Below are 26971 nucleotides of genomic sequence, written 5' to 3'. Positions count from 1 at the left end.
GCAGTGCTTGGAAAGCTAAAACCCACATTTCTCAGACTCTCTCACAGCTAGAGTTCCAGATGTGTCTTCAATTCTGCCAAGCAGATGCATTCATGGCAGACTTAAATTTGGAATACATTATTTAAATAGAGCCATCTATTTTCTTTTTTCTTTTTCAGTCGAAGTCTCACTCTTGTCCTCCATGCTGGCATGCAATGGTGCAATCTTGGCTCACTGCAACCTTTGCCTCCCAGGTTCAAGGGCTTCTCCTGCCTCAGCCCCTCCGAGTAGCTGGGATTATAGGCATCTGCCACCATGCCTGGCTCATTTTTGTATTTTTAGTAGAGACAGGGTTTCACCATGTTGGCCAGGCTGGTCTAGAACTCCTGACCTCAGGTGATCCACCCACCTCGGCCTCCCAAAGTGCTGGGATTACAGGTGTGAGCCACCACGGCTGACCTAGAGCCATCTATTTCCTTACTGCATATTTTAGCAAGCACAGCATGCTTCAGGAGGTAACTTTCTGATCTCCGGATTATAGGTAAAGCCGTGTTTTTCTGGAGCCAACAGCTGTGTGATCCTTGCACTGGGCCCCAGTGCTGTGTTGCTGGAGCCAGCAGTGTAGCAGCATCCTCCTGATTGTGACAGAGATGATAGCTCTCCAGCAAGCCAGTTTTACAGTGTCCCTCTGGGAATTATTCCTGGATGTCCAGTCAAAAGCCCATTCCTGTGGTCCTCCAGCTGATTCTGTAAGAACCAAATACTTTATATGGAAACATTTTCCCATTAAACTAGCTAGGGTACTTCCTATAGTCTTTCACTGAATCCCAACAAATTAATCAACATTTCACCCTTTTGCGTACCTCTCTGCTTGTGCGCATTCTTGGCTGTGTCTAAAAATCCCCTTGCCCTTACTCTGCCTGGATAACTCCTCCCTTTACCTCAACACTTGGCCCAAACATCTCCTCTTCTTTGAAGACTGTACTGCCTATTTAGTATAGGATTTAAAGTTAGTTATTGCTCCTCTTCATTCCCATAGTCTACATTTTTCTCCCTTTCCCTCTTCCTCTTTCTCCCTTCCTTCTTCCCTTCCTTTTCTCTTCCTTTCTTTTTTCTTCCCTTTCTTCCTTTCATTTTTTTCTCCCTTTTTTCATGTATTCATTTAACACACATTTATTGAGTATCCAGTACAAGTCAGTCACTGGAGATACAAACACACAGGGCACAGTTCTGCCCTTGAACTACCTACAGATTCATGGAAGAGGCTCACAATTAACATGCCATTTGGCAAGTGTTATGCTGGGGGTGATCCAGTGTCTCATGGCTGCTGAGAAAAAGCTGCAGAGATACACATGGTTTCCAAGAGGGGTTGAGTTTTCAGCTGATCTCTGAAGTATAAGTAAAATTAACCAGGGAAGTAGAAGAGGAAGGATTTTCCAAACAGAAGTTGAGATACAAGTTCTGTGCAAAGACAGAACTTGTGAGAGATGACAGCATCCTGGAGAATCTTTAAGAACCTCATAATCATAATGGCTGTTATTAAATTTGCTGTATGTACAAGAATCCAGAAGGGCAATGGAGAAATGACCTAAAGATTGGCAAGGCCCAGAATCTGAGGAGCCCTGTCTGTACTACAAACATGTGGGGAGCCATTGAAGAAAAGGCAGGGTGCCATCCCTATGTAGCAATGTGGACCTGCTTTAGAACAAAGCAAGACTGGGAATTCCCATTTGGGAGCCCCTCTGTCTCGCAAGAGAGAGCTATTCTCCTTTCTCTTTCTTTTTCCTATTAAACCTCTGCTCCTAAACAAAACAAAACAAAACAAAAAAATGGAGGCAAGACTTTGTGGTAAGGAGACTAGCTGAGAGGTTGTTCAGTGACCTACAGATAAGGAGACAAGAGTCTAACCGACAGTGCTGACCATGAGGATGGAGAGAAAACCCTAGAAATGTTTAGGAGGTAGACTCAATAGGACCTAGTAACTACTGAATATGGGAAGTGACTATTGAATGTAGAAGGGATCAAGGGTATTATTATTTAAAGGCTTAGATAACTGGCGGGCAGCAATAGCATCATTCATTGAGAAAGATGATACAAGAGGTGAAGGAACAGATTGATTCTAAGGGTAGTAAGGGAGATGGTTAATTCCATTTGAGTTGTGTTGTGTTTGAGATGCAGATGGGATGCTAAATGGAGTGTCCAGTTGGAAACTGGATGTACAAACCTGGAAGCTAGAAGAGAAAAATGCACTAAAGATAAAGATCTGTCAGTTATGGTTGAAGCTTGGAGATGCCTGAAGGAGAGAATGTGGAGTAGAGGGAAACCCAACATTTACATTATTTTGTAGTGTCATTCAAAAAAATTATCTCTTCTTCCTGCTGGGTGAATTATAACATTATTTTTATCTTTAAGTCTCCATTTTTTACAATAGTGTCTTGAATATAATGAGAGCTCAAAAGGTGGGAATAAATGAGGTATCAATGAATTAATTTGGTCATTTTAAAAAGGAAAAACTTCAACTGTAACGAGAAAATAATATCTTCCTCTTGATCTCAAGAAGAGGCACATGTTAAGAGAGAATCAGGAAAGTGGACTATAGGATATGTGATAAAGAAAAAACACACAAGGAGGGCACCAATCTGAGCCTGAGTGGCATTTCCAATGCAGTGGCCAATCAGAGCATCAGAGAGAATCACAGGAGCCCAGATACTGACCTTGAGGCCACCTAGAATGAGGACTCTTTCCCAAATGCCCCCACTTCTCACCCCAGTCGGTTATAGCTCTATCCCCTTAGCATTGTTCCTGGTCTTCCTCTAATGTTATTTGGAGATCTATTAAGAATGTACATGTCTTATGTTTACTAACCATGAGTGAAATAAAACTTCCCTTTCTTTGCCCTAAAAAAGTCTCCAGCAAGTTTCAATGAGTGTCATGTCTGAAGCGCTAGCCACTTCCCTTTTCTCAACCTGAGAATGCCATTCCTCTCTGAGCTGCATGCAAAGGGCCTCAAAGGCTTCCTCCAACCCTGATACAGCAAGTGACTGCTTTGCTTTCCAGTGGTTCCCCGACCCATGGAGTCTGTGGGCAGGAGTTGCAATTGTCTGTTGCTGGCCCTGAGGTCATGCAGGTAGGAGAGATCTTGCACTGGTCACAGCTTTCCCTAAGGGGCCACAATGGGAATGAGTTGCTGTGAGAAACCCTGGCAGTGCTGCAAAATTACACGCATCAAGTGATGATTTGCAAAGCCCAGTGCGCTTTCCTCCATCTGCTATTCAGTAGAGCTATTTATTCTAACAAGCATTAATACAATAAAGTCTATCTAGGGTTACTGTCAACACAACTCCCACAGCACTCTCCATTTCCTTTGGAGAACACAATTTGTAGCAAACCTCCACTTTCTCTGCACACCTTCACTGTTCATCTAATAGCAGATTTTTTTTTCTGCACAGCCTGTATCACTATCCAAAATTATATTGAGTATGTATTTGCTCAGGCATTTATTCTCTGTCTCCTACCACTGGAATGTAAATTCCTTACTATGTCTTATTCACAGATGCATCTCAATGCCCAAAACCGTATCATGCACAGAGCAGGTGCTTGATAGTTACTTTTTAAATGAATAAACCTATCTATTTTTTTCCATTCTCTTTTCTAACTGTTTTCTCAATTTGTGCCTTGGCGGAGACCTGGCTATCCTCTGGGACCATGTTTCCCCTGCATCTTTCTCAAGGAGAAGAAGCTCATGCCCCTACCATCTGGATATCACAGGGCCAGCATAGGGTCATCTCTCTACTGACATTTTCAGGTTGTGACTTCTCCAGGCTTTGTAAAACAAAACAAAAACAAAAACAAAAACAAACAAAAGCATCAGTCCTTTAACGTTTTTACCATCCTATATCTCTCTTTGTAGCTTTCAGCTACTGACTGCCTAGTCATTCTCCCCTATTTATTAAATATTTGGCACTGGAACCTAGCTCTCTTCTTTGTCCTAATCCCCAAGGGGTCTTAATGTCCATTTGGATGACTAACACCATGACCTTTCTGTAAAAATTACTATACTACCCTCTGACCACAACCGATAGCAGTCTTGTTCTCTCTCTCTCTCTCTTTCTCTCATTCTTCATTATTCCCATTGCTCAGGCATTTCAACCACACAGAAACCTTCTATCCTTTAACCTGCTCAACTTTGCTCTACCACCTCCTTCTTGGAGGTCTTCACTTCCTTCAGTTGCTCACTTGGACCATTCTTTCAACAATATTCTCCACTGTTTGGCTCCTTTGCCCTCCCATTGCACTGTGTGGAAAGCTCTGGATCTGTCCAAGGTCCACCCTCCCAGACTAACCCAAAGCCACTGCCCCACACTGATGATATCCAAAACTAAATGGCCCCATGTTTGCTTAGCAAACCTTTCATGTTTCTATAATGAGCTGGCTGACCCATCTCCACAGAAAATATTTCCAGCCTACTCCACTGACTTCAATCTCCCAGCCCATCTCCTTTTTCCTCACTTATAGCAAAGTAATAGAAGCTGGGAGAAGGACACTTTCTCAGTTCCCCATTAGCCCACATTAAAACCTATTGAAACTTTCTTTATGCTTTCTCTCTTCTCTCTCATTCAATAGAAGCAGGAGCCCACTCTCACCCAAGGCCAGTCCCTCTGCATTTGCTTTGTGTCCCATTCAGCCTCCTCAAGGCTCTCACATCATCAGTCATCCTCAGTCACTTAGTCATACCTCAGTGTGCCTGGCTGTGTGCTAAGGGCTTGGAGTGCATGAGTGAACCCAATCTTCCCCATAGAAGCCTGTGAAGCAGTGGTTCTTATTACTGTTACACCCACTTCACTTAACCATGTTTACACAAAGGGGAAGAAAAATGCTCTATATTCTTTATCCCACTATTATTAAACGAAACTGCTTTTAGTTCTTATTTCATTTCAGCTGAGAAAATCTTAAGAGCCCAAAGGCCTGAGCTGTTGCTTATCATACGAATAATATTGCTTATAGTGCTTCTAGTCTTCAGAATTAACAAACAAACAAAAAGTTCTCTGATACAGGTGCCCCCATTCCCTCACAGCTTCAGTGGTTTTGCAACATAAACTTTTTCAAAGAATTCATCTGAGAGGCATTAAACTGAGAACAGCCGCAAGACTAGCACTTTTTTTCTGTACATTATAAAGACCTGTACAAATATCCACTGCTGTCACCAGCTTTTCTGTTTTTCTTTTTTTTTTTTTTTGAGATGGAGTTTCATCCTGTTGCCCAGCTGGAGTGCAGTGGCACGATCTCGGCTCAAACTTCGCCTCCCAGGTTCAAATGATTCTTATGCCTCAGCCTCCCGAGTAGCTGGGATTACAGGAACATGACACCAAGCCCTGTTAATTTTTGTATACTTAGTAGACACACTGTTTTGCCATGTTGTCTAGGCTAGTCTCGAGCTCCCGACCTCATGATCCGCCCTCCTTGGCCTCCCGAAGTGCTGGGATTACAGGCATGAGCCACTGCACCTGGCTGCCATCTCCAACTTTTCTGTTCCTAGTTAAAATAAATATATCATTGCAAAGATTTGAACAAAAGAGGGATCTATTATGAACGTACATTCCTTATGTTTAATAATCAGTGTAAGACACTGAAGATTTCAGAAAATGTTTCAACGTACTGTAGAAACAACCCTGAAAATGAAACCTGTAATGTGTTGTTTTAATTGGCAACTTGTTGCTGTTCTGATTTTAAAACATGCCCATGAATTCTTTGAGACTTTTCTCATTAAGAAGTGGAGTATGATTTTCCTCCCTTTGAATGCAGACTGACATTAGTGAATAGAACGAGGCAAAAGTTATGCTGAATGACTTCTGAAGCAAAGTCATCAAAAGTTATATAGTTTCTGCCTGACTCTCTCTCTCTCCTAGCCCTTACTCTTGAAACCCAGTCGCCATATTGTGGGGAAGCCCAGGTGTCATGAAGAGGCCAAGCAAAGGTGGTTTGGCCAACAGTCCCGCTGAGGTCCCAGCAGAGATCCAGCATGAATCTCCAAACCTGTGAGTAAGGCAGTCATCTGACCAGTCCAGTTCCCACCCTTAGACTCCTCTCAGCTGATGTTGAGTGGAGTGAAGACAAGATGTCCCTATGTCCCTACTGAGTCCTGCCCAATTACAGATTCACAAAGGAGAATAGATATTTTCTTTTGTAAAAAAAAAAAAAAGGTTATTTCTTATGGAGCGCTTTATGAATTTGCATGCCATCTTTTTGCAGGGGCCATGCTAAACCTCTCTGTATTTTTCCAATTTTAGTATATGTGCTGCTGAAGTGAGTGCAGATTAAATGATTTCTATTTTTAAGCCATTAAGTTTAAGGGTGGTTTATTCCACAGCAATAGATACATGAAACATAGATAAATAGATAAATGGAAATAATACTGAAAAAGTATTTCCATATTTTTAATGATATAAATTTTTAATGGTATAAATACTGAAAAGATTTATTGCTAATTCTAAAGAAGGTAACTGACACTTTTTATTTTTGAGACAGAGTTTTGCTCTTGTTGTCCAGGTTGGAGTGCAATGGCATGATCTCGGCTCACTGCAACCTCCACCTGCCCAGCTCAAGTAATTCTCCTGCCTTAGCCTCCTGAGTAGCTGTGATTACAGGCATGTGCCAACACGCCCACCTAATTTTGTATTTTTAGTAGAGATGGGGTTTCTCCATGTTGGTCAGGCTGGTCTCGAACTCCCCACCTCAGATGATCTGCCCACCTTGGCCTCCCAAAGTGCTGGGATTACAGGTGTGAGCCACCTTGCCCAGCTTTTTTTTTTTTTTTTTTTTTTGGATGGTGTCTTGCTCTGTCACCCAGGCTGGGGTGCAGCGGCATGATCTCAGCTCACTACAACCTCTGCCTCCTGGGTTCAAGTGATTCTCCTGCATCTGCCTCTCTAGTAGCTGGGACTACAGGTGCATGCCACCATACACAGCTAACTTTTTATTTTTTATTTATTTATTTTTTTTGAGACGGAGTCTCGCTCTGTCGCCCAGGCTGGAGTGCAGTGGCGCGATCTCGGCTCACTGCAAGCTCCGCCTCCCGGGTTCACGCCATTCTCCTGCCTCAGCCTCCCGAGTAGCTGGGACTACAGGCGCCCGCCACCACGCCCGGCTAATTTTTTGTATTTTTTAGTAGAGACGGGGTTTCACTGTGTTAGCCAGGATGGTCTCGATCTCCTGACCTCGTGATCCGCCTGCCTCGGCCTCCCAAAGTGCTGGGATTACAGGCGTGAGCCACAACGCCCGGCCAACTTTTTATTTTTAATAGAGATGGGGTTTCACCAACATGGCCAGGCTGGTCTCGAACTCCTGACCTCAGGTGACCAGACCGCCTCAGCCTCCCAAAGTGCTAGGATTACAGGTGTGATCCACTGTGCCCAGCCAGACACTGACATTTTTCTTTGCTCCCAGATTCATTAGAAAATAAGAAAAGCATGACTCTCCTACACTTACAATTTTTTCAGTAATTTGAGTACATCAGTTTCATTCCATTTTCTCTGATGAGAAATAACAGAGTGGAAATTTGAATCCAGGCAGGTTTGCTCGAGAGCTCATGCATGTACTCATACTGTAACCTCGCCCTGTTTTTTCCAACCCATCCTTCACTGGCTCCTTCCTATCAGCTTTCTCACTTGTTTAAACCTGCCACATCTTGACAGTTTCTTTCCTTAGCCCCATGACTCCCTCTAGCTACACCCTTCTCTTTCTCCTCCCCTTCACAGCCAAAGTTATTAAAAGAATTCTCCCTACTCACTGTCGCTGTGTTTTCACTTTCCACTCACTCCTGAAGACCCTTCATCTTCACTTTTGCACAATCACTCTTCTGAAGGCACTCTGGAGTTTTTAGCTCCTAGATCCAATGGACACTTTTCAAACTTTTCTGGACTTGATCTACTGTTAGCATTCGACACTGCTGGCTCTCGCCCTAAAGCCCTCTTATACAGACTTCCATGATTCCACTTCTCCTGATTTTCCTTCTGCCTCTCCAGGCCTCTCCTTCTAAACCTCCATAGAAGGCTTTTCATCTTCTGCCTGCCTCTCAAATATCTCTCTCTCCTGGGCCATCTCCTCTCTTAAACTAACCTCTCTCTTCATTTCATTCACCTCATAAGTTCATCTTCTTTGTGCTGAAAACTCTGAAATTTATATCTCCATTCCAAATTTCTCTCCTGCACTCCATGTCTGCATATGTAACTGCCCACTGAAATCCCCTACCTGGATGCTCACATACACCTCAAAATTCAACATAGGCAAAAGCAGAGCTTATGATTTCCACACTCTCTGCCCCCAAACTACCACTTTCTTTTCCAGCATTGCTTATGTCAGTGAATAGAATCACCATCCATCAATAGAACCACCACTCATTAGTAGAGACACCTACCAATAGACACCAAAACAAGAAACCTTCACAATGACTCTCTCACTCTGCCTACAATAAACCACCAAAATCTATTAACTTTACCTCCCAAAGATGCCTTAAATCTATTAACTTCTCTCAAATCTCCTGCAATTGAGAGATGATGAGTGTCTAACAATTCTTGCAGGAAACCACTTGAGTGGCTGTGCCAATAATCCATGCTCCAGTTGGCAGCCAGAAGCAACTATTTTAGGAGGTCAATCTGATCGTGTCACTCCCCTGCTTGAAATCATCCATGGTGACTCCATATTGCCCTCCTGATAAAGACCCAGCTTGTAGCTTGCCTTAATGGATTTCCTGATCTGGCTGTGCTCTTTGCTTTAACAACTTGTGGCTCCTTGGAGTGGATTAGCAACAGGCTGCCTATTCTGATTTTATTCCCGTCAGTTAGACAGTTATTAGAAATGCTGGCCTTTTTTTTTTTTTTAGTAGAAGGCACTTTATAGCCAACTGTCATAATATTGTTATAGTAAATATTCAATTCTATGATATCAACATGTGAGTGGTGCCCTCTAGAGTTACACAGTGGAAACCCTGCATTTCTATATAAGGTGGCCCAATCATTTCATGTTCATTTATGAGAACAATCACGTGCTACATAATGAAGTTTCACTCAACGATGAACTGTCTACACAACTGTGGCCCTGTAAGATTATAATATCATATTTTTACTATATTTTTCTATGCTTGCATATGTTTAAATATACACATACTTACTATCATGTTACAGTTGCCTGCAGTATTCAGTACAGTCACATGTTGTACGGGTTTAGAGCCTAGGGGCAAGAGGTTATACCATATAGTCTAGGTGTGTAGTAGGCTGTACCATCTAGGTTTGTGTAAGTACACTCTGTGATATTCACACAACAAAATCGCCTAATGACACATTTCTTAGACTGTATCTCTGTCCTTTTGTGAGGCAAGACTCTATCTAGAAATAAAAATGCCAAGACCCCATCCCCTTAGGAGCTCACAGTCTGGTGCCATATAAGAACACCGATAAAGGGGTAAATGTCTACCTACTGCCAGCAGGGTGTGCGGGGAGTAGGAATGGGCTCTGCCACACCTATATTCTCTTGTCAGGATCTCTTCAGAGCAAGAGCTCCCATCCCTTTGGTCAAGTGATTGTCCAGGCCCAGAAGGTACCATCTATATGGTACAACAAAGCTGTACCAAAGGACAACACCTTATGGAAGAGGACCCAACCTCCAGAACAGAGAAGGAAGCATCATCTACCTTGAACACTCACCCCCAAAAAACATATTCCTAACTCCACACTAGACAGCCCTGGGCAAAGCATCTCCCACCCCTACTGGATTCCAAACCTTTGGTGTCTCTGTCTCTTGTGTTAGGAGGGGATGTGAACTCTCTGAGCCAAAGTTCCCTGAATTTGCATGTGTGGTCACCTACTTTGCCTCCCCGCCAGGGTGTGGGGGTAATGACTGATGAGCAGCCTCTCATAATGAGGAATGAGGATGAGTTTCCATGACCTCCTATGACTAACGCACACGAGCAGAGAGCGACAGAGAGGGTCAGAATTTGGCGCATGGTTCCATATAGGAAAGTCAAAGTTTGATTTTCAACTTCCTGTTTTAGTTATTCCCTTTTTCGTCATAGGAACATAAACGTACCAAGCGTCACGTTCCCTGATTGGGATCTAAATTCTGTGGCTCTGACTTGCGACTTACAACAGGGGGCTTTATTTTTAAATCATGTGACAAGCACATGTTACAGGTGGTGGTAGTAAGGAGGGATTCTGTCTATTCAGCATCAGTGGCAGAAATGGACGTGGAAGAAGTGATGTTCCATAGAGGCTGGAGATCCTCAGACTCTTCATAAGAATAACCCACAGGCTGCCTAGAGATTCAGCTTTCTAGGCTCAGCTCCACAATTTTGCAATTTTGTATTAGCCAGTAAGGGATAGAGGCCCGGAAATCTTCACTTTTAACTAGCATTTCAGCTGATCCTGATATAAGTGGTTAAGATAATTTGAGAGCCTCTGGTTTCCTGACAGTACATTTTTTACATAGTAAGTATGCAAATATATAATGTCAGCAGCATCTTCTGAGTTGATGTAAAGGGGCAGGCCATGGAGATAATCTTGGATTTGGGTCAGGCTACTCTTGGGAATATCGGATAAAACATTTGTTGATGTTCCTCTCAGCTTGCATAAGAAACATTCAAAGCCATTGATTAAGTTCTCACTGTTGCTCAACATTGAATTCAGGGCTTGGGACGGCATGAAGGAAAGAGGAGTAGTGGGCAAACCTGAGAAGGCTAGGAAGTCAAACCTTACACATAGCCCCTGGCACAGAAGCTAAGCCTTAAGCCTGTCCTTGCTTCTCCCAGTTTACTTGCCACAGACTGGGACTCCAGCTGGGCTTCATCTTCCTCTGGAAGTCCTTCCAAGGGCTGACCCTCTCCCTTGGGTTCCTAGTTAGCATTAAAACCACTGAGCAAGATGAAGAAGATTTGAGAGAGCTTGGCTAAGGCTGGCTTTCTCATCTTCCTTAGGAGCACCAAATCTTGGACCCCATTCAATTCTGTATGCCCCCTGCCCAATTCTGCACTTGAACATTGCAGGTGGTCAGTAACATTTGATGAAAGAATGAATGAATGAATTGCTGGCTACACAGCCACGTCAGAGTTTCTCATGGAGGCAGCATAGCATGATGGTCAGGAGTGCACATTCAGGAATCAGTCAGCCTGTGCTTTACCCCCTCCTCTTCCATTTGTTTACAGTGACTTTGGGCACAGATTCTTTGCAGATCTTCCCCTTGAGAGGAAGAATCCATTTCTCTACCCACATCTCCATAAATCAGGGCTGGCCTTGGGACTTGCTTAGACCAACAGGCTATGGTAGGAGTGAATAACATGAAGCAGGTTATGACAAAGTGCTTCTGACATTGGCTGGGAGCCCCAGTATCCCATCCACCTTCACCAGCTCCACTTCTGGGGACTAGACCCTTTCTCCACTACTCCCACCCACTGCCACAATCCTTCCTGACAAATGTGAGTTTTGGACCCTAGGCCTCAAGAGCATTTGCAGCTTTCCCTTTTTGAGAAGCAACACTAAGATAGCCATGTAAGAAAGTCATTCCAGTTTACTGGAGGATGGGAGGACACATGAAGAGCCAAGGCCCCCAACCAACAGCCAGCACCAACAGCGAGACATGGGAGAGACTATCTTGGACTTTCCAGCTGAGTTGAGCCTCCAGCTGAGTGCAACAGAGCCCTGGCAAGATCAGCAGAGGAACCACCTAGTCAACTCACAGAATCAGAAGGAATAATGAATCACTAATGTTTTAAATCACTGCATTGTGGGTTGGTTCGTTACTCAGCAATAGATAACTGAGACCCCATGAAAAGTGATTCAGACATTGACTGGGAACCCTGATATCCTGTCCAGCCCTCACCAGCCCTCCTTCTAGAGACTAGACCCTCTTCCCACTACTCCCACCTAATGCCACAGTCTTTCCTAATAAATCTGGACAGGGGCCCTGGTGCTAGTCTCTGCAGAGCGTGACCTCTAAGTAGGACCCTTTTGGGAATCCTATTTGAGTTCTTTTCTTCATTCAGCAAATGTTGCTGAGTGCTTGACACGTCATAAATGCTTGTACATGCTGGTAATACATAAACAAGGCAAAAAGAAAATCCTCTGCCCTGTGGATCTTGCATTCTAGTGGAGGATAAAGGAAAAAAAGTACAGTAAATAAAAAATAAATTATAGAGTGTATTATAATCTGATAGTACCATAGGTAATCTAAGGGTGCTGAGATTTGAGGGTGTGCATATTGCAGTTTTAACGGGGGTAACCAGGGTAGGCCTCACTGAGGAAACAAGCCAGGCAGGTAATTGGGGAACAAGTGTTCAAAACACAAGGCTACTGCTGAAGCTCTGGAGTAGCATCGTGCCTGGAGTGTGTCTTTGGAGAATCGTGAGGAGACCAGTGTCTGAAGCAGAGGGTGTGAACAAGGAGAGGCATGTGGAAGAAGGTATCAAAAATAACACATTTTCTCACATAAACCTATGAGCACTCATTGGAATATGTGCACTGGAACCAGTCTACAAAATGCATAACTAGCTGATACCTACGACTGCTGTCCTTTATGCAGACAAACTTACATAACCAGTGCTATTTTTTGTATCATGGGTCCTATGACTATGGACCTTCAGAAAATGTCTATGAGAAATGTTCCAATATGGAAGAGCCTCTGCTAGAACTCAAGGCTCCCAGCATCCTTTGTCACCCAGTTCTGTGACCAGAGCCTGGGCAAGGACATCCAAGGGAATTGGAGGGAATGAGTGTACAGGAGACAGATTCACAGCAACGTCTCTGTCATGGGGAGAAGGGATCAAGCATTCGTGTGATGCTCCTTCACATAGGTGGGAAAAATGTCGAAGTGAGTATGTGTCTAATATCTACCTTCCCTCCTAAGCTCTAAACTCCTAGAGAGCAGGGGCTGTGTCCCTCGTGACAAGGGGGAGCTAACAAAAATTGTTACCCAACAGAATGGGCACCCGGACTTCCTGAAGTCATCACAGGATCCAGTTCTACTCTCACGCATTGCGTGGAAGGATACATCTACTGTAAATGAGGCGGGGATTTGAGGCGTAACGGCTGACACACAGTAGCTGCTAAGTATTTGAAGAATTAAATGTTAGAGCTCATTCAGAACCTAGCCCCAAAAAGGCAGTACCAACATTGATCTCTGTCGCCATCTTTAGCCCAAAGGCCACACTGCAGGCTCCCAGCCTCAGAAATGGGCAGGGGGATCACGCCTCTAGATAGCGTGGAGTCTGTGCCTTTGAGGGCGGAGATTGGAATCTGCTCTGGGGATAGACTGTGTTTTGGTAGAATTCTGGTGAACCCTTTTAGTTATGCAAATGTAAAATCCAACCAGAAATAAAGTCAGGTAAACCGAATGCCAGTGCTTCAGTCCAAGATGTTAACTTTACTGTTTATATTCATTACACTTGTTTCTGTCAAGTTCATTTATGAAGTAGTTGTATATTTTAGAGAATTATATCAAGGAAAAGTTAGTATCCATTAAAGTTGTCTTCATTTTTCTTCACTTTTACTGTTTCCTCCCTAAATCTGAGTTTAGATTTCCCTAGAACTGACATGCGTTGTGTGTCCTGTGGAGTTTTCTGTACAACGCTTTGAGCAGGTATTTGTAGGGGCTATTGCGATGTGAGATGTGGGCCTAGGATTGCGAGATGAAAATTTGGGTCAAAGGGAAGAGTGACTAGATTTTGAATCCTGGTGGAATGACTTAGGAAATACAAGTTATAGAAGACCCTGGGTTCATCGCCCTCTTGTGTGAAGTTGTTCCATAGCTTCTTGGAACAACGACTAGGCCCTCTGTGAATCAACTGCTGCCTACATCTGGAGTCTCTTGTAAGCACGTATGCACACACAGCACACACATACACATACATGGACACATCATGCACATACAGACACACACATTCACCCTCCCCACCCACCCTGCTCCTGGTGCTACCTGACCGAAAGCTGGCCACTCTGTGTTTAATTGCCTGTTTACTCTCTCACTGGACCTACCAGTTCATTCTGAGATGTAAATAGTGGATAAGACCTAAAGTGTACCTCTCCCTAGAATTCACATAATAATAACCCTCTAGCCTGGTTAGGTTTTGGAGTGAAGACTTTGGTGTGGTTTCTAGGGAGGAGAAGGAATTTAAGGGATGAGCCTTGGGGCGTGGGAGAAGAATACTCTTGGCATCGCTGAACTGCACCTGTCAGAAGTTGCCTCCATTCCTTACTTTTAAACCCTAGTGCCAGAAAGTCCCATCACTATTTCTACCACAGTCCTGCAGAATTTGATTCTAAGTGCTATTTGGAGTGTCTTGCAGTCAATAAATATGAGCTTTTATTCACAAGGTCTGGTTTTCCCATCTGCACTATGTGTCCTTCAGTCATAGAGACATGTCTTCTAAGTCTTTATGTCCTCTTCCTCTTCTGTGCACTGTTACAGAATTGGCATATTTTACATGCTGAAAATTTTTTTTAGTTATATAGAGAACATGATTCAACTTGGAACAGCACCACTAGTAAGTAGGAGGAGGCCTCCATTTGCCTCGGTGGTCCATGGGCACAGTTCACAAGGGAAGGGCCAGCAGAAATGAGTTACCATGTGTTAAAATAATTAATTGGGAAGGTATTAGGCTGAGATGACTCCAGCGTGTTGGGTTCCTGCCTAAGTAAACTAAAACCCAACCCAGAGTGAATGGTCATTGACTAAGAAAACGAAACTTAAGCTTAGCCAATCAGGAACCGCCGACTAACCTGCAACTAAAGATTTTCCACTTAACCAGTGAATTTTTTTCTTCCTTTTGCTTCCTGAACAACTTATAAAAGGTTTTTCGGTACCCCCTGGGTGGAGCCCTGAATCACTTGCAATTTGGCACCTTGTGATTCATGAATCATTCTCTGCTCAAATAAACTCCTTAAAATTTTAATATGCCAAAGTTTGTCTTTCAACACATGCATGAAGGTGATGAACTGGTCAGGGAAGATGAAGCAGGGGTCAGGCTGACTGTGAAATCACAGCATGGAAGCTGACCCCGGGGCGGTGCTAAACAGAAGTCAGGGAGGGAGAAGGGGAGGGAGGGGGTGGCTGAGAAGAGCTGAGGCCCCAGTAGCATCTGTGTTGGCCCAGTGCTGATCTGAGGGGCCCAGGATTAAAATCTGGGTCCTGCCTGAAATACCTGGATGATTCCTTGGGGCCTCCCAGATAAAAACTCCTTCGCAAGGCATTAGCAATCAGGAGCCACCCATCTTCTCATGTGAATTTGCAGCCACTCCTCAGTCCAAGCCCTGGGTCCCAGCCACATTGATGACTCACCTCAGATGTGCTGGGAGCTCTTCTCCATCATCACACCTTCCTGAGCAGTTTTTCTGCCTGGGATGCCCATCCCCGCGTTCTCTGCCTGGAAAACACCTGCTTTTTCTCTGAGGCCCAGATTATATGCTCTTTCTTCTGTGAAGCCCTGCCCAGCCCTCCCTGCCAGCCCCACCTCTAGGCTACAATGGTGTCTCTACCTGGTACCATAGCTCTTCTCACACAGTATCATGAATGTTCCATAAGAACCAAGTGATTGGCCAGATGTAGCAGCTCACACCTGTAATCCCAACACTTTGGGTGGCTGAGGTGGGAAGATCACCTGAGCCCAGGAGTTCAAGACCAGCCTGGGCAACATGATGAGAGCCTGTCTCTACAAAAAATTAAAAAAACCTAGCTGGGCATGGTGATGCATGCCTGTGGTCCCAGCTACTCAAGAGGCTGAGGCAGAGAATGGCTTGATCCAGGAGGTCAAGGCTGCAGTGAACCATGATTGCACCACTGTACTCCAGCCTGGGTGATAGAGCAAGACCCTGTCCTGAGGAGGAGGAGGAGGAGGAGGAGGAGAAGGAGGAGGAGGAGGAGGAGGAGAAGGAGAAGGAGGAGGAGGAGGAAGAAGAAGAGCAGGAAGAGGAGGAGGAGAGGAGGAAGAAGAAGAAGAAGAAGAAGGGGAGGAGGAGGAGGAGGAGGAGGAATAGGAATCAAGTGTGATTATCCATTAACTTGTTTAAGGCTTTGCATTTACTCAGCCTCTTCTGCATTTACCAGCAGCTGTTCTGGCCACGGCTGACATAAAATTGAGTCCCACCATGTAAACACATAGTTACAATGGGCTAGCCAGGTGATCAAGTTCCCGGGGCACATACAGGCTGTGGAGAGACAGCTCAGAGAAAGAACCTAAACATTATCAGAGCCTATCGTGTAGCTCCCGTCACACTTAATACTTGGAAGCCTGTACTTTGCCTTCAAGGCCACACATGACCCAACCCTGCTGGTCTTGCTCACTGCCTACTCCTCCCTTGCTCTCCAGGCTCCAGCCCCCACCCCAGCCTTCTACTGTTACTTGAACATACCAGCTCCTTTCTGTCTCAGGGCCAACACATTTGCTACTCTTTTGCCTTGATTTCTAGTCACAGTTCCTTCCTGTCCATAACCTCAGTGCAGATGTTACCTCTTCAAAAAAGTAAAAAACAACAACAACAAAAAAAAAAAACCTCCCCTGACCCCCCATCTAATATTTCCATGGAATACCTGCTGCCCTCACCTTCTAATCATGAAAAGTGCCCTTTCTGTTTTCTTGTTTGTTTATTTGCTTGTTTAGTGTTTCTCCCTTTCAATTATCAGCTACAAGGAAGTTTGGTTTTATTCACCATTCTATCCTCAGCTCCTTAAGTGGAATAAAAATTTGCAAAATGGCATTGAGGTCAGCTGCACCAAGTTTTATCTTGAGCTCCAACACTGATAGCCCATATGACCTTCAGCAAGTTAGTTCACTTCTCTTAGCCCAGTTTCCTCATCTGTCAAATGGAGGTGAAAATGCTTGCCTTGAAGAGTCATTCTGAGGATGACAACAGAATGTTCTTAAAATTGCTGCCCCATGGTTGGAACTCAGAACACGCTAGGTGAATGTTGAGTAGTTATACAACAGAGGGACAGTGCCAGCAGCCTGTGCCTTCTCTGAGTCCTGATACCATGGGCTCTCTGCTCTAGCTTGATCCCAGTCAAATATTTTCCATGAAACAGAGAAGCGTTTGAGCTCTGAGGATGAGTATGAATTCCAATTGCAAACTCTCAGCTGAATTCCAGCCCTGTACTCCCAGCTATATCAAATCACCTCAACTTAGAGACTCCACTGTAACCTTAAACTCAACACATCCAGGACACACATATTGTCTGGCCCTTGCTACTCCTTGCTTTGCACACTCAAAGCACCTGGCAGATAGCGGACTGTACCAACAGTCAACCACGGAATTGTGGATTCACTGTGAAGTATCTGGTAGAAAATCACAAGACTTGAGCTAGAATTTAAGTTGTAAGCAGCCCAGGGCTTTGTCCCTGTGCAGAGGACACTGAGTTCTGCCTGGGGCTTCTTGGTTGTTTCTAGAGGCTCCATAGCAGATGGACTGGAGGAGAAGCTGCAGGTAGCCTTCTAAGAACTCACCAAGTCTCTTGCATCAAACACTGGACACAGGGTCAAATAAGGCTCTGTAGTAGTTTTCTATGGCTGCTATAGCAAGTTACCACAAACTTAGAGGTTTACAATAATACAAGTTTATTATTTTATAGTTGTGGAGGTCAGAAGTCCGAAATGGGTGTCACTGAGCTGAAATCCACGTGTCAAGAGCTGTGTTCCTTCTGGAGACTCTAGAGGAGAATCCGTTCCCTTGGCTTTTCCACCTTCTAAAAACCCCTGCATTTGTTGGCTCAAGGCCCCTGACTCCATCTTCAAAATTAGAAGCATGGTATCTTCCATTCTCTCTCTGACTCTCCCTTCCTGCCTCCTTCTTGTGATTAAACTGAGCCCACAAGGATAACCCAGGATTGTCTCCTCAACTCAAGATCCTTAACATAATCACATTTGCAAAACCCCTTTGGACATGTATGGTAACATATGCACAGATCTTGGGATTAGGATGTGGACATATTTCGGGGGACATTATTCTGCCTACCACAGACCCTGAGCAGGATGAGCTTGGTTTGGGGGCACAAGGTTAAAATGCAGCTTCCTGTCTCCCTACCAGCTCTGTTCAAAGTAAAACTTGGTACGGGCTGAGGGCTCACTCTCCTTGGTGAGCTGTACTGGCTGCTGGGGCTCTGCCGGGCCACACAGGAACCAGCCAGGCCGGGCAGCAGCCTCAAGCCTGAAGGCGGAGCCTGAGCTGCTCTGGAAGAAGGTGAAGCGTGTGGCCTCTTCACCACCTTTGTACAGTTCCTCAATGTTCACATCCTGTGGGGGCAAGGTGGATGGCTGCAGAATGAGAGTGCTCATGGAGGTGTTAGCCCTGGAGGCCTCTGGGGCTTGGCCAAAAAAGGACCTGACAGGGCTGGCTTTTACCCAAGGGACTGACTTCTGCAGATTCTAGAGGGCAAGGGTCTTGGTGCTAGGTGCAGAGGGAGACGGTGGAAACCTGAGGAAGTAGGACATGTGGACCTGGCTGGGAATCCACAGATAGGCACAAAGATGCCAGAGCATCCCAGGGGTCAGGCCAGGTCTGCAGTGTCTCCTAGAATGGGGAAAGGCCTCTCACCTCCAGCTGTAGGGAAGGCCCCTCTTCTGTCTCCACACATGCCAGGCAGCGGCTCCCTCCCTGGATCCCCAGGAAAATGGGGACCTTGGTGCGGTCCAAGCCTCTGTTAGGAAGTATGCAGATCTTCTCTAGGAGGGAAGAGAGAGAAGAGTCAAGGGACAAGGGAACCCCATGTTGCAGGCTCTTGGCAGGTAAAGGCTCAGGCAGGAAGGAACTGGACATGGGCACACCTGGCCTGGCCCTGCATGCAGACTGGACGGTGAGCCAGGACTTCTGCAGGAGTCATGTCCCCTCACTAGGAGAGGCCACAGCTGCTCTCTGGCCCTTCTCACTGTCACTGGGGGCAGCTGCTGACCCTCTGCTGGGGAGGAAAGGGAAGAAGAGAAGGGAGGACCTATGGCAGATGGAGCATGGGGTGGAGGCCCCAGAAGCTCACCTGCACAGCAGTTGTCTGCAACAGGATCTCCCACCAGCAGCTGGCCATCTCTTGTGTATAGAGCCTTCTGGTCTGCATATTTAATTCTGAAACAGTATGACAGTGCTGATGGCCCATTCCCTTTATGCACCGCTGGCCCCCAAGCCCTTCCACTTCCATGCTCTGAATCACCACCTTGAGCATTTGGGCGATTTTCTCTCCTTCACAGGTGGTAAGAGGGGAATGGTCACTCCCAAGAGCAGGTAAAGACCAGGCCAGCCTTAAAGCAAGGAAGGTCTCCTGTGTTTGTGCTTTTCAGAGGCTGTGCTTCCTGCCTTCTCGTGGCTTGGGGAGGCCTTCAAAGGAGAATGGAGAGCCAATGCCCTCTGACAGAGGGGTAAAGAAAATGTTCCTGGCTTCATGAGAAATTTCTTAGTGAGGCTCAGATGACTTTGGGGTACAGTGGACCTTATCTTAAATTTTTTGGGCCTGCCCTAATTGTTTATAAATGTTTATTCTCTTTAGTACAGAGATTAATTGAGTGTATACTGAAGTGTGATTTGCTTTTCAGATATTTTAAAGGCTTCAAAGTCATGCAGGGTATTAGCTCAGTCACCTAGTTGGTTTCAAAGATGCCTGTCAGCTGCTGTCAGGGCTGGAGAGCTCTCATTAACCTTTTAGGGCACAACCTCTGGACAAATTCCACCACCTCCAGGGGATTTTTCTATCTCAATAACAGCTAACGATAATACCCTTAGCTAATGACTGTACATGTTTAAATTAAAGCAGGTTCACTTGTACAATAAAAATAAACTTCCGGAAAGATCCTGGGCTTGCTAACTGGCATTCCCCCTGCCACCTTGACAACCCAGATGTGACAACTCACATGCCAGCAGCATTCTATTTGGAGACCAGAACCCAGATTAGATGCCCTGAAGTGCTGACATCTGCTTTGTCATTTATATGCTTCCTATGTATGTGTCTTGCTTCCCAGCCAGGCTGTCACCTCCTTGAGACCAGGACTGCTCCCCACCCACCTTGTCCAGGACACAGCCCTGGACATTACAGGGTCCATGGGAGGAGCAGAGGAAATGCATCCCAGAGTCCTCTTTTATTTTTCTTATGCCTCACCTCCTTCCTGAAAGGAGCTTATGACAAAATCACAGACAACAAAGTAGTAAAAGATAAGGAAGGATGCAAATCTCAAATGAGATGAAATGTAAGTAAGTGTTAGAAGCCCACACTGGGAGTAAAGGCCTCAGGGACCACCATCAAGATGCTGTCATTGAGATTCAAAACTTTCTGACATTTCAGAGAGGCGGATGGAGCAGCATAGAGGACATGAAGTCTGATTCCTGGCTCTGCCTTTTGGTAGCTGTGTGACATGGGGGAAGCTATTTACCCTCTTTGAGCCTCAGCTTCCAGATCTGTAAAATGGGGTTAATAACACTCCACTTAAAGACTTTTTGGAACAGAGATGAGGCAGTAGATTGGCTGGCATCTTGCAGACGTTCAGGAAAGAGCTGTTGCTACTGTGGTGATGATGAAGCTTAATTATGGGGCACTTGCAATTTCTAAGGTGAGAAGGAGCCTCATCCTCTGACTCAGCATTCCTTTCCTCTTCCCACCCTGACCCCCTGTCTTGGAAAGCAGGGACATGCCAGGACAACTTACGTGTAGTATCTTGCCATGGGGAGGGAACACATTCCTGCAATCAGTGGTGTCTGGTCCTCACTGATGGGGAGAAGAGAAGGGCAGTTAGAAAAGGAGGCTGGGTGAAGCCAGAGGCAGACGTGCTGGGGCTTAGAACCACTCAGCCATGGGCTGCACGGGTTCCCCAGGCCATTCATCTATAATTGGCCTGCCAGAATCCACCAAGGCTTCCACCAGCCCAGCAGGCTCCAGGCAGCTCTGCCTCTCCCTGACTGAGGCTATCCGGGAGCAAGTCCAGCCACCAGGGGTGTGAGCCTGGGATGTGTGTGCTTGCCCTGGTTCTGAGAAACTGGAAAACAGATACCCCCAAATAGCTGAGCCACAACACTTCCCAGCCCTGAGAGTGGGGTGGAGTGTGCTGTAGCCTCCCTCAGAGTTGGAGGATAAGCCCAGCTCAAACCCAGTCCCACTGCCCTGTTGGCCAACAGGGCACGACACCCCCGCCCCCATAACTAGCCAAGGGTTAGATAACTAGAGCCCAGAGTGAAAGAAGAGAGCACAACTAGAAGGGGTCTCCAGCAGCAGTGAGGCTGGTGGGGTCCCCCCAGAAAGTTGGAAAACATCATTCCTAGAGACTAGAAGTGCTTGGCCAAGACTGCTGAAAACAGCCCATCCAAACTCCCCCATTCTGTTCCAGATGGAAAATGGCACAGTGAAGATAGTGGCCCTGTATAAATGCCAGGCCACACAGCCTCACATGACTCTGCTCCTTTCCGATGGGTTATCCTGTCCTAGAGCTCTTCCCTAAAATGAACACCCATTGGAAAGGCCAGTCCAGAATTTAGCATGGAAATAAACCCAGAGCTAATCAGGAGTTGGAAATTAGCTCAGGAAAGTAACGCAAGTATGACTAGGGCTGAGGTTTACCGAGTAGATCTGATTCTCACCAAATAAGAAGGGAATAGAGAAGAAAAAATATAAGAAAGCAGAAAATGAGAGAAGAGAAAGGAAGAAGGCAGGTGGAAGAAAGTAATAGGGCTCAGGGAGGAATAGAGTGATGCTGAGGGACCCTGGGGAGGCAGGTGAGAAGGAACAGGTGGGTGCTGAGGATACGGCTTCCAACCACCTCAGCACTCAAGTTCCAGAAACAGGGCTGTAGCCAAGGTGGCTTTTAGTACTGGGTCTGTCACTGTCACTTTGGACAAGTCATTTTCTGTCCCCAGGCTTTGGGGTATGGCTTTGAGACTTAGAGTGAAGGATAATAGGGACTGACAAGTGCAAATTCTGGAGGGATGTTGGTGCTGTGAATGAAAGTCTTAAAGCATTCTGTATACTTTGTGATTGCATGTGTTTCCCTTACTCTTAGGAAAAATAATGGATTGCCCAAATGTTTACTTACAAAAATGTTCACTGCATAATTTTTTACAATAGCAAGAAGTTGAAAAAAATCTGAATTTTCAGTAATAGGTAATTGGCTAAGAAATTATAGCAAAATTCAATAAATAAGGATGTATGTGTTTGTTAAAGATGATATTGTAGAAGCCTGTTTTAGGACATAAAATTTTTCAAAATATATTAGGTGAAAAATGCAGATTATAAATCAAGTGTACACTGTAATTCTATTTAAATCCACACATAGAGACACATACATAGAAACATTACTCGTGTTGTTGCACCACTTACCTATGGCTTTATGAGTAATTTTTTAAACATATCAACATTTTTCCTATAATGAACATGAATTTCCTTTGTAGTATCAAGTAAGTTTCAACATTTTTTAAATGAAGTGTTCAGTTAAAGTCATTGGCTCCTAAATGTGCCTGCCCATCTGCATCACCTGGGGGACTCTGTATAATTACTATTTCCTGGGCCGAAGGTTCTAATTCAGTAGGACTTGGAGTGATTCCAGCAATCAGCCAGGCTGCTTGGGAACTGGTGTACTTTCATTCCATTCTTCACACTTATTAATAAATATATAAACCACCTGCAGTTCTTGTTAAAATAACAGATTCTGGTTTTTCAGGCCTGGGGTGGGGCCTGAGAGTGTACATTTCAAATATGCAACCAGGTGATGTCAATGCTGCTGGTTCCTCCTGGCCAGCACTTTGAGTCCTAAAGGACTAGACAATCCCCCAGTACAGATAACTCAACAGCATCATGGCCTCAGTGCAAGCCCACTTGATGATGGGCTCCCCTTGGCCAAACCACTGGGGCTTCTTTGGTTGTGGCAGCAGGACAGTGGGCAGTGTGGTAGCTGTGCCCAGATCTAGGTGGGGCAACAAAGTGGAGGGCCCTGGGTGAAGGTGGATAGCAAGCTGATGACTCCCACTCTGGGTCAGTGTCAGCTCAAAGAGCTGGAAGAAATTCAATGCTGGTCCAGTCCAGCTGGATCCCATGGGCCCTAGAAACCTCCCATTCTGGCACAGCCAAAATGTACAGTGTCTTTCCCAAAGGCTCCCCTATTTGGCTCCCTCTGCCTGGGTTCTGATAGATTGTGATGAAGTGAGTAAGAGTAGGAAGCTAGCGTCTGGTCCATCAGAGAGCCTGGGTCTTGGTGCTGAACCTCTGCTGTGTGCCAAGCCCCTCCCAGTGTGCCACATGCCTCACCCCCAAAGCTTCCCCTCCCTATTGTCCTCAAATGACTTTTCACTGAACTTCAGTCTATATCCCTCTTTTCTTCCTCTCATTTCTCCCTGGACATGGCATCTGGCTCTCAGACCTCCGCAATTCACCTGTCCTGGCTCAAACACCGCCATCAGCTACACTTGGGCTTTCCCCATGTTCTTTTGCACAGCACCCTGTCCTATCCTTCATCACTCTCCTGCACAGTATCTATGTGGGATGTTCTGTCCAAGACCAATATTAACTCCTGTGGAGCAAGATCCAGAGATTCTTTTGATTCCTTTGATATTTAGTCATTGCCTCCTTGGAACCCTTGACATTGAACGACTCCCTTCACACCTCTTTCTCCCATTGTAGATTTCACCTCCTTCTGGGGCCACCCCTAAGGCTAACAAGGTCCTAAGCACTTCTATTTCACATCATATTAAGCTGCAATTCATTGACTTCTACAGCTGCAATGATCATCTTGGGCTAATGGCTCCCAAAAGTAGACTGCACATCCCACTTTACCTCCTGCAGCCTACAGGACAGCCCACTTTGGACATCCTGCTGATATCCAACAAAATATATTTAAGGTTAAGTTAATTATCTTCTCCTCCCAGCCCACACATTCCTCCCAATTTCATTTCTCTCACTGTCATAATATTCCTCTCACCAGTGATATTCAAAACCTGAGACTCATTGACAATATCTCCTACTTCTCCTGACTCAGTGTCTAACTTATCAAGTCCCTACAGGTTATTTCTTTAAAATATAACTTTGTGTTTTTAATTGCCATTACTACTGTACTTGTATTCCCGGTTTTTCTGCCTTTCATTCATTCCAACCTATGTGAGGAATCTGGACCCACGTTCTAAAGATTTTTTTCACCACATCCCTGCCCAGCTCTAGAATCTACAGAGACTGACTGTTTTGCCACCATCTGGCACTGATTTTCTGGTGTGATAGAATCTCACTTCTCCATGGACACTAAACCACACCTCCTGGCAACATAATTCCTTTCTTATCTTCTCAGTGGACGTACTCACAGGTGTCCCATTGTTCTCCCTCCTCAAAAGTCATCCCTTCTCATTGTCATCCATTCAGATCTTTTGATATTAAGATCACTGGAGATAGTATCAGTATAGATGGGTTCAGTATCTAGTTCTATCAAATTAATTACCAGTGTAGAGTTACAGCTTAGACATACAGGGTTATGTCTTTTAACCTCCAACCCTCAGTTTCAGCACTATACATTCATGGGATTAGATTATGTGGTTATGAAGGTTCTTTCTAGGCCAAACTATTTATAATTCCATGACTCAGAGTTTAATGAATCTTTCCCTTACTATTGTAACTTTACTCTGAACTCCTATTAAATTTTACTGTATTATTTATTGTTGTACATAAAGATATTTGTTTCCCTTATAAAAGTTAATAAGATCTTGAAGTCATGAAGCATGGCTTACAGCTCACTTGAAGCTCTCTCCAGCCACCCTAATTGAACTACCCTGGTCCTTGTGGCCAGGACATAGAAACACAGAGCAGACTTTGAATAGAAAGGCTGAGTCCTAGACCTAGCTCTGCTACCAATTTATTTTGCCACCTTTTATCCCTGGGCCTTCAACTTATCAACATTGGATGGAAAGATTGAGTAAGGTATCTTTCAAAACTGTTTTAAGTTTCACAATAAAATTTTATGCAGAATTCTAATGATTGTAAAAAGGATAAAGGGCAGCTGCTTTGCTGACACAGGAAGCAATGGAGACTTTGGAACCCTGCTAGTATTTCTCTTGCCTACAAAGAAGACACTGAGGAGCTCCCAGGGAGCACAAAAAAAAAAAAATGGAAACAAAAAATTCCCTCTCTTAAGCTTCCACCACACACGGTTTGAATACCATTGGCCCAGATGGTTTCTTTTGAGATTACTTTCTAAAGTCAGTTGTTCTAAGCAGTTCAGAAATCTTGATTTGGCTTAACCTATTCCTTCTCCTCAAATCTCTTTATGTGCTCCTAAATGTTTTTGATGTCCCACCATGTCCTATGAGGAGACTACCTTGTTACCTAGACAGCTTGCCAGGAGGAGTGAAGGGATAGAGGGCATACCAGAGATATTGACAGGAAAGAGTAGAAAAGAAAGAAAAGAGAGAGAGAATATTGCCTGTCCATCACTGACCTGCAGATCCTGAGTTCCTGGAACCCTGATCCCTGGAGACTCCAACTGATTTCTCCAGGGCATTGCACTGTGTTTATACCATCTGGTACGGGTGGGTCAGGCCTTCACCAATCTCTATAATTGGCTGCAGGACATGAAGGAAGAAGAGTCTGGGCATTTCACAATGTCTTTGGTACAGCATGAATAATAAGATGGTGGGAACATTAATGAGCATTTGTTGAAGGGGGAGAGAGTCATCCATAAAGCCTTGGCAGAAATAAGGTATGGGGCCCCTGCTCTGTACTGACTGTCATTGACTATGTTATTAGTGGGTTTGCAGTCAGATAAACAGTGCTGGGGTCAGACATCTTTGGTGCCCCGTGGGGCTCCATCCTAGGCTTGAAGAGGTGGTGAATACAAGAGAAAGTATGTCTGGCAAGCCCAAGGACAGAACAAATTCTGATGCCTGAATCCAGGCTGTGGCCAGACAGCCAGAATAAGAGAAGGGGCTGATAGCACTGTGAGTGTGGCTCTGTTTGGAAAGACGAGAAGGGAGTCTCTGCTTTTCAGTGGGTTTAATTAGTTGGTACCAGCTTGATGGGACAGAACATCTAGGGAAACCCAACTGCAAAGATATTGACCTCAGATTCACCCTGAGACTGAGCAGACATCATGTGCCATGGACTGCTAGGAAATATGATAGTGTGAGTAGAGCACAGAGGAAAGAACACTCAGGTCTCTAATTGACATTACTTGACTCAGTCCATCCATCCATCCACCCACCCACCCGGCCACCCATCTGTCCATCTATCTACCCATCTGTCCATTCTTCCATCCATCCATCATCCATCCAACCATCCATCCACCCATTTGCCCATCCATCCACCCTTCTGTCCACCCTTTCATCCATCCATTCATCCATCCATCCATCCATCCATCCATCCATCCATCCATCCATTACAAGCGTGGAGAAGCTTAGGTGTAATGTTCTCTGGAAACTAACAACCTTATTATAATTCTCCCTCTTTGGTCATTTGCAAAGTTCCACCAAGGGCTTGAGGAAGTGGGATAGGTGGGTCTAAGACTCAGATGCCTGCAGGATGAGAAATGAGAAAAGATGGGCAGAAATGGGACCAGATTTCTGCTTTCTAAGGCCAGTGATCATTCTTCTTCCACTCTCCCAATCTCTCACCCTTCTATGGGAAGGCTTAAAGCATGAGTTACTATGTCAGGCAACCAATGAGAGTTTACCCAGCATTTACACTGCTGTGTGACACAGACATTCAATACACAGTCCTTGTTGTTAAGTAGTTTCACAGTCTAGCTGAGGAACTAAGTCATAAACACTTGAAAAGATAATTAAGAAGACCAGACTCTCTAAGCTGTGGGCCAAGGACATGTTGGAAACAATAGTGGCAGAGAAGTTCCTTGGGCAAAAAAAAATCTTAGAATTGAAAGGACTTTAGGCCAGGCATGGTGGCTCATGCCTGTATCCCAACACTTTGGGAGGCTAAGGCAGGCAGATCACTTGAGGTCAGGAGTTCAAACCAGCCTGGCCAACGTGGTGAAACCTCGTGTCTACTAAAAATACAAAAATTAGCCAGG

At 45.0% G+C, this 26971-nt stretch overlaps 1 protein-coding gene and 1 pseudogene across 1 annotated transcript; both read right to left on the bottom strand.

Moving 5' to 3' along the window:
* Nucleotides 1-6171: 6171 nt before the first annotated feature.
* Nucleotides 6172-6290, bottom strand: LOC115933588 (uncharacterized; annotated as a pseudogene).
* An 11259-nt stretch (nucleotides 6291-17549) lies between these two features.
* On the bottom strand, nucleotides 17550-25454 carry IL1F10 (interleukin 1 family member 10). Its single transcript, XM_004031639.4, has 5 exons — nucleotides 25388-25454; nucleotides 20632-20691; nucleotides 18979-19064; nucleotides 18543-18670; nucleotides 17550-18241 (listed from the first exon to the last, which is right to left on the bottom strand). Exons 2-5 carry the CDS (start codon nucleotides 20661-20663, stop codon nucleotides 18029-18031), a joined length of 459 nt encoding a protein of 152 aa, XP_004031687.2. The 5' UTR covers nucleotides 20664-20691; nucleotides 25388-25454; the 3' UTR covers nucleotides 17550-18028.
* Between the last annotated feature and the right edge of the window lie 1517 nt (nucleotides 25455-26971).

The sequence above is a fragment of the Gorilla gorilla genome, chromosome 12 (assembly GCF_029281585.2).
Source record: "Gorilla gorilla gorilla isolate KB3781 chromosome 12, NHGRI_mGorGor1-v2.1_pri, whole genome shotgun sequence".
Classification (NCBI taxonomy): domain Eukaryota; kingdom Metazoa; phylum Chordata; class Mammalia; order Primates; family Hominidae; genus Gorilla; species Gorilla gorilla.
This window is presented reverse-complemented; position numbering and strand designations above follow the sequence as displayed.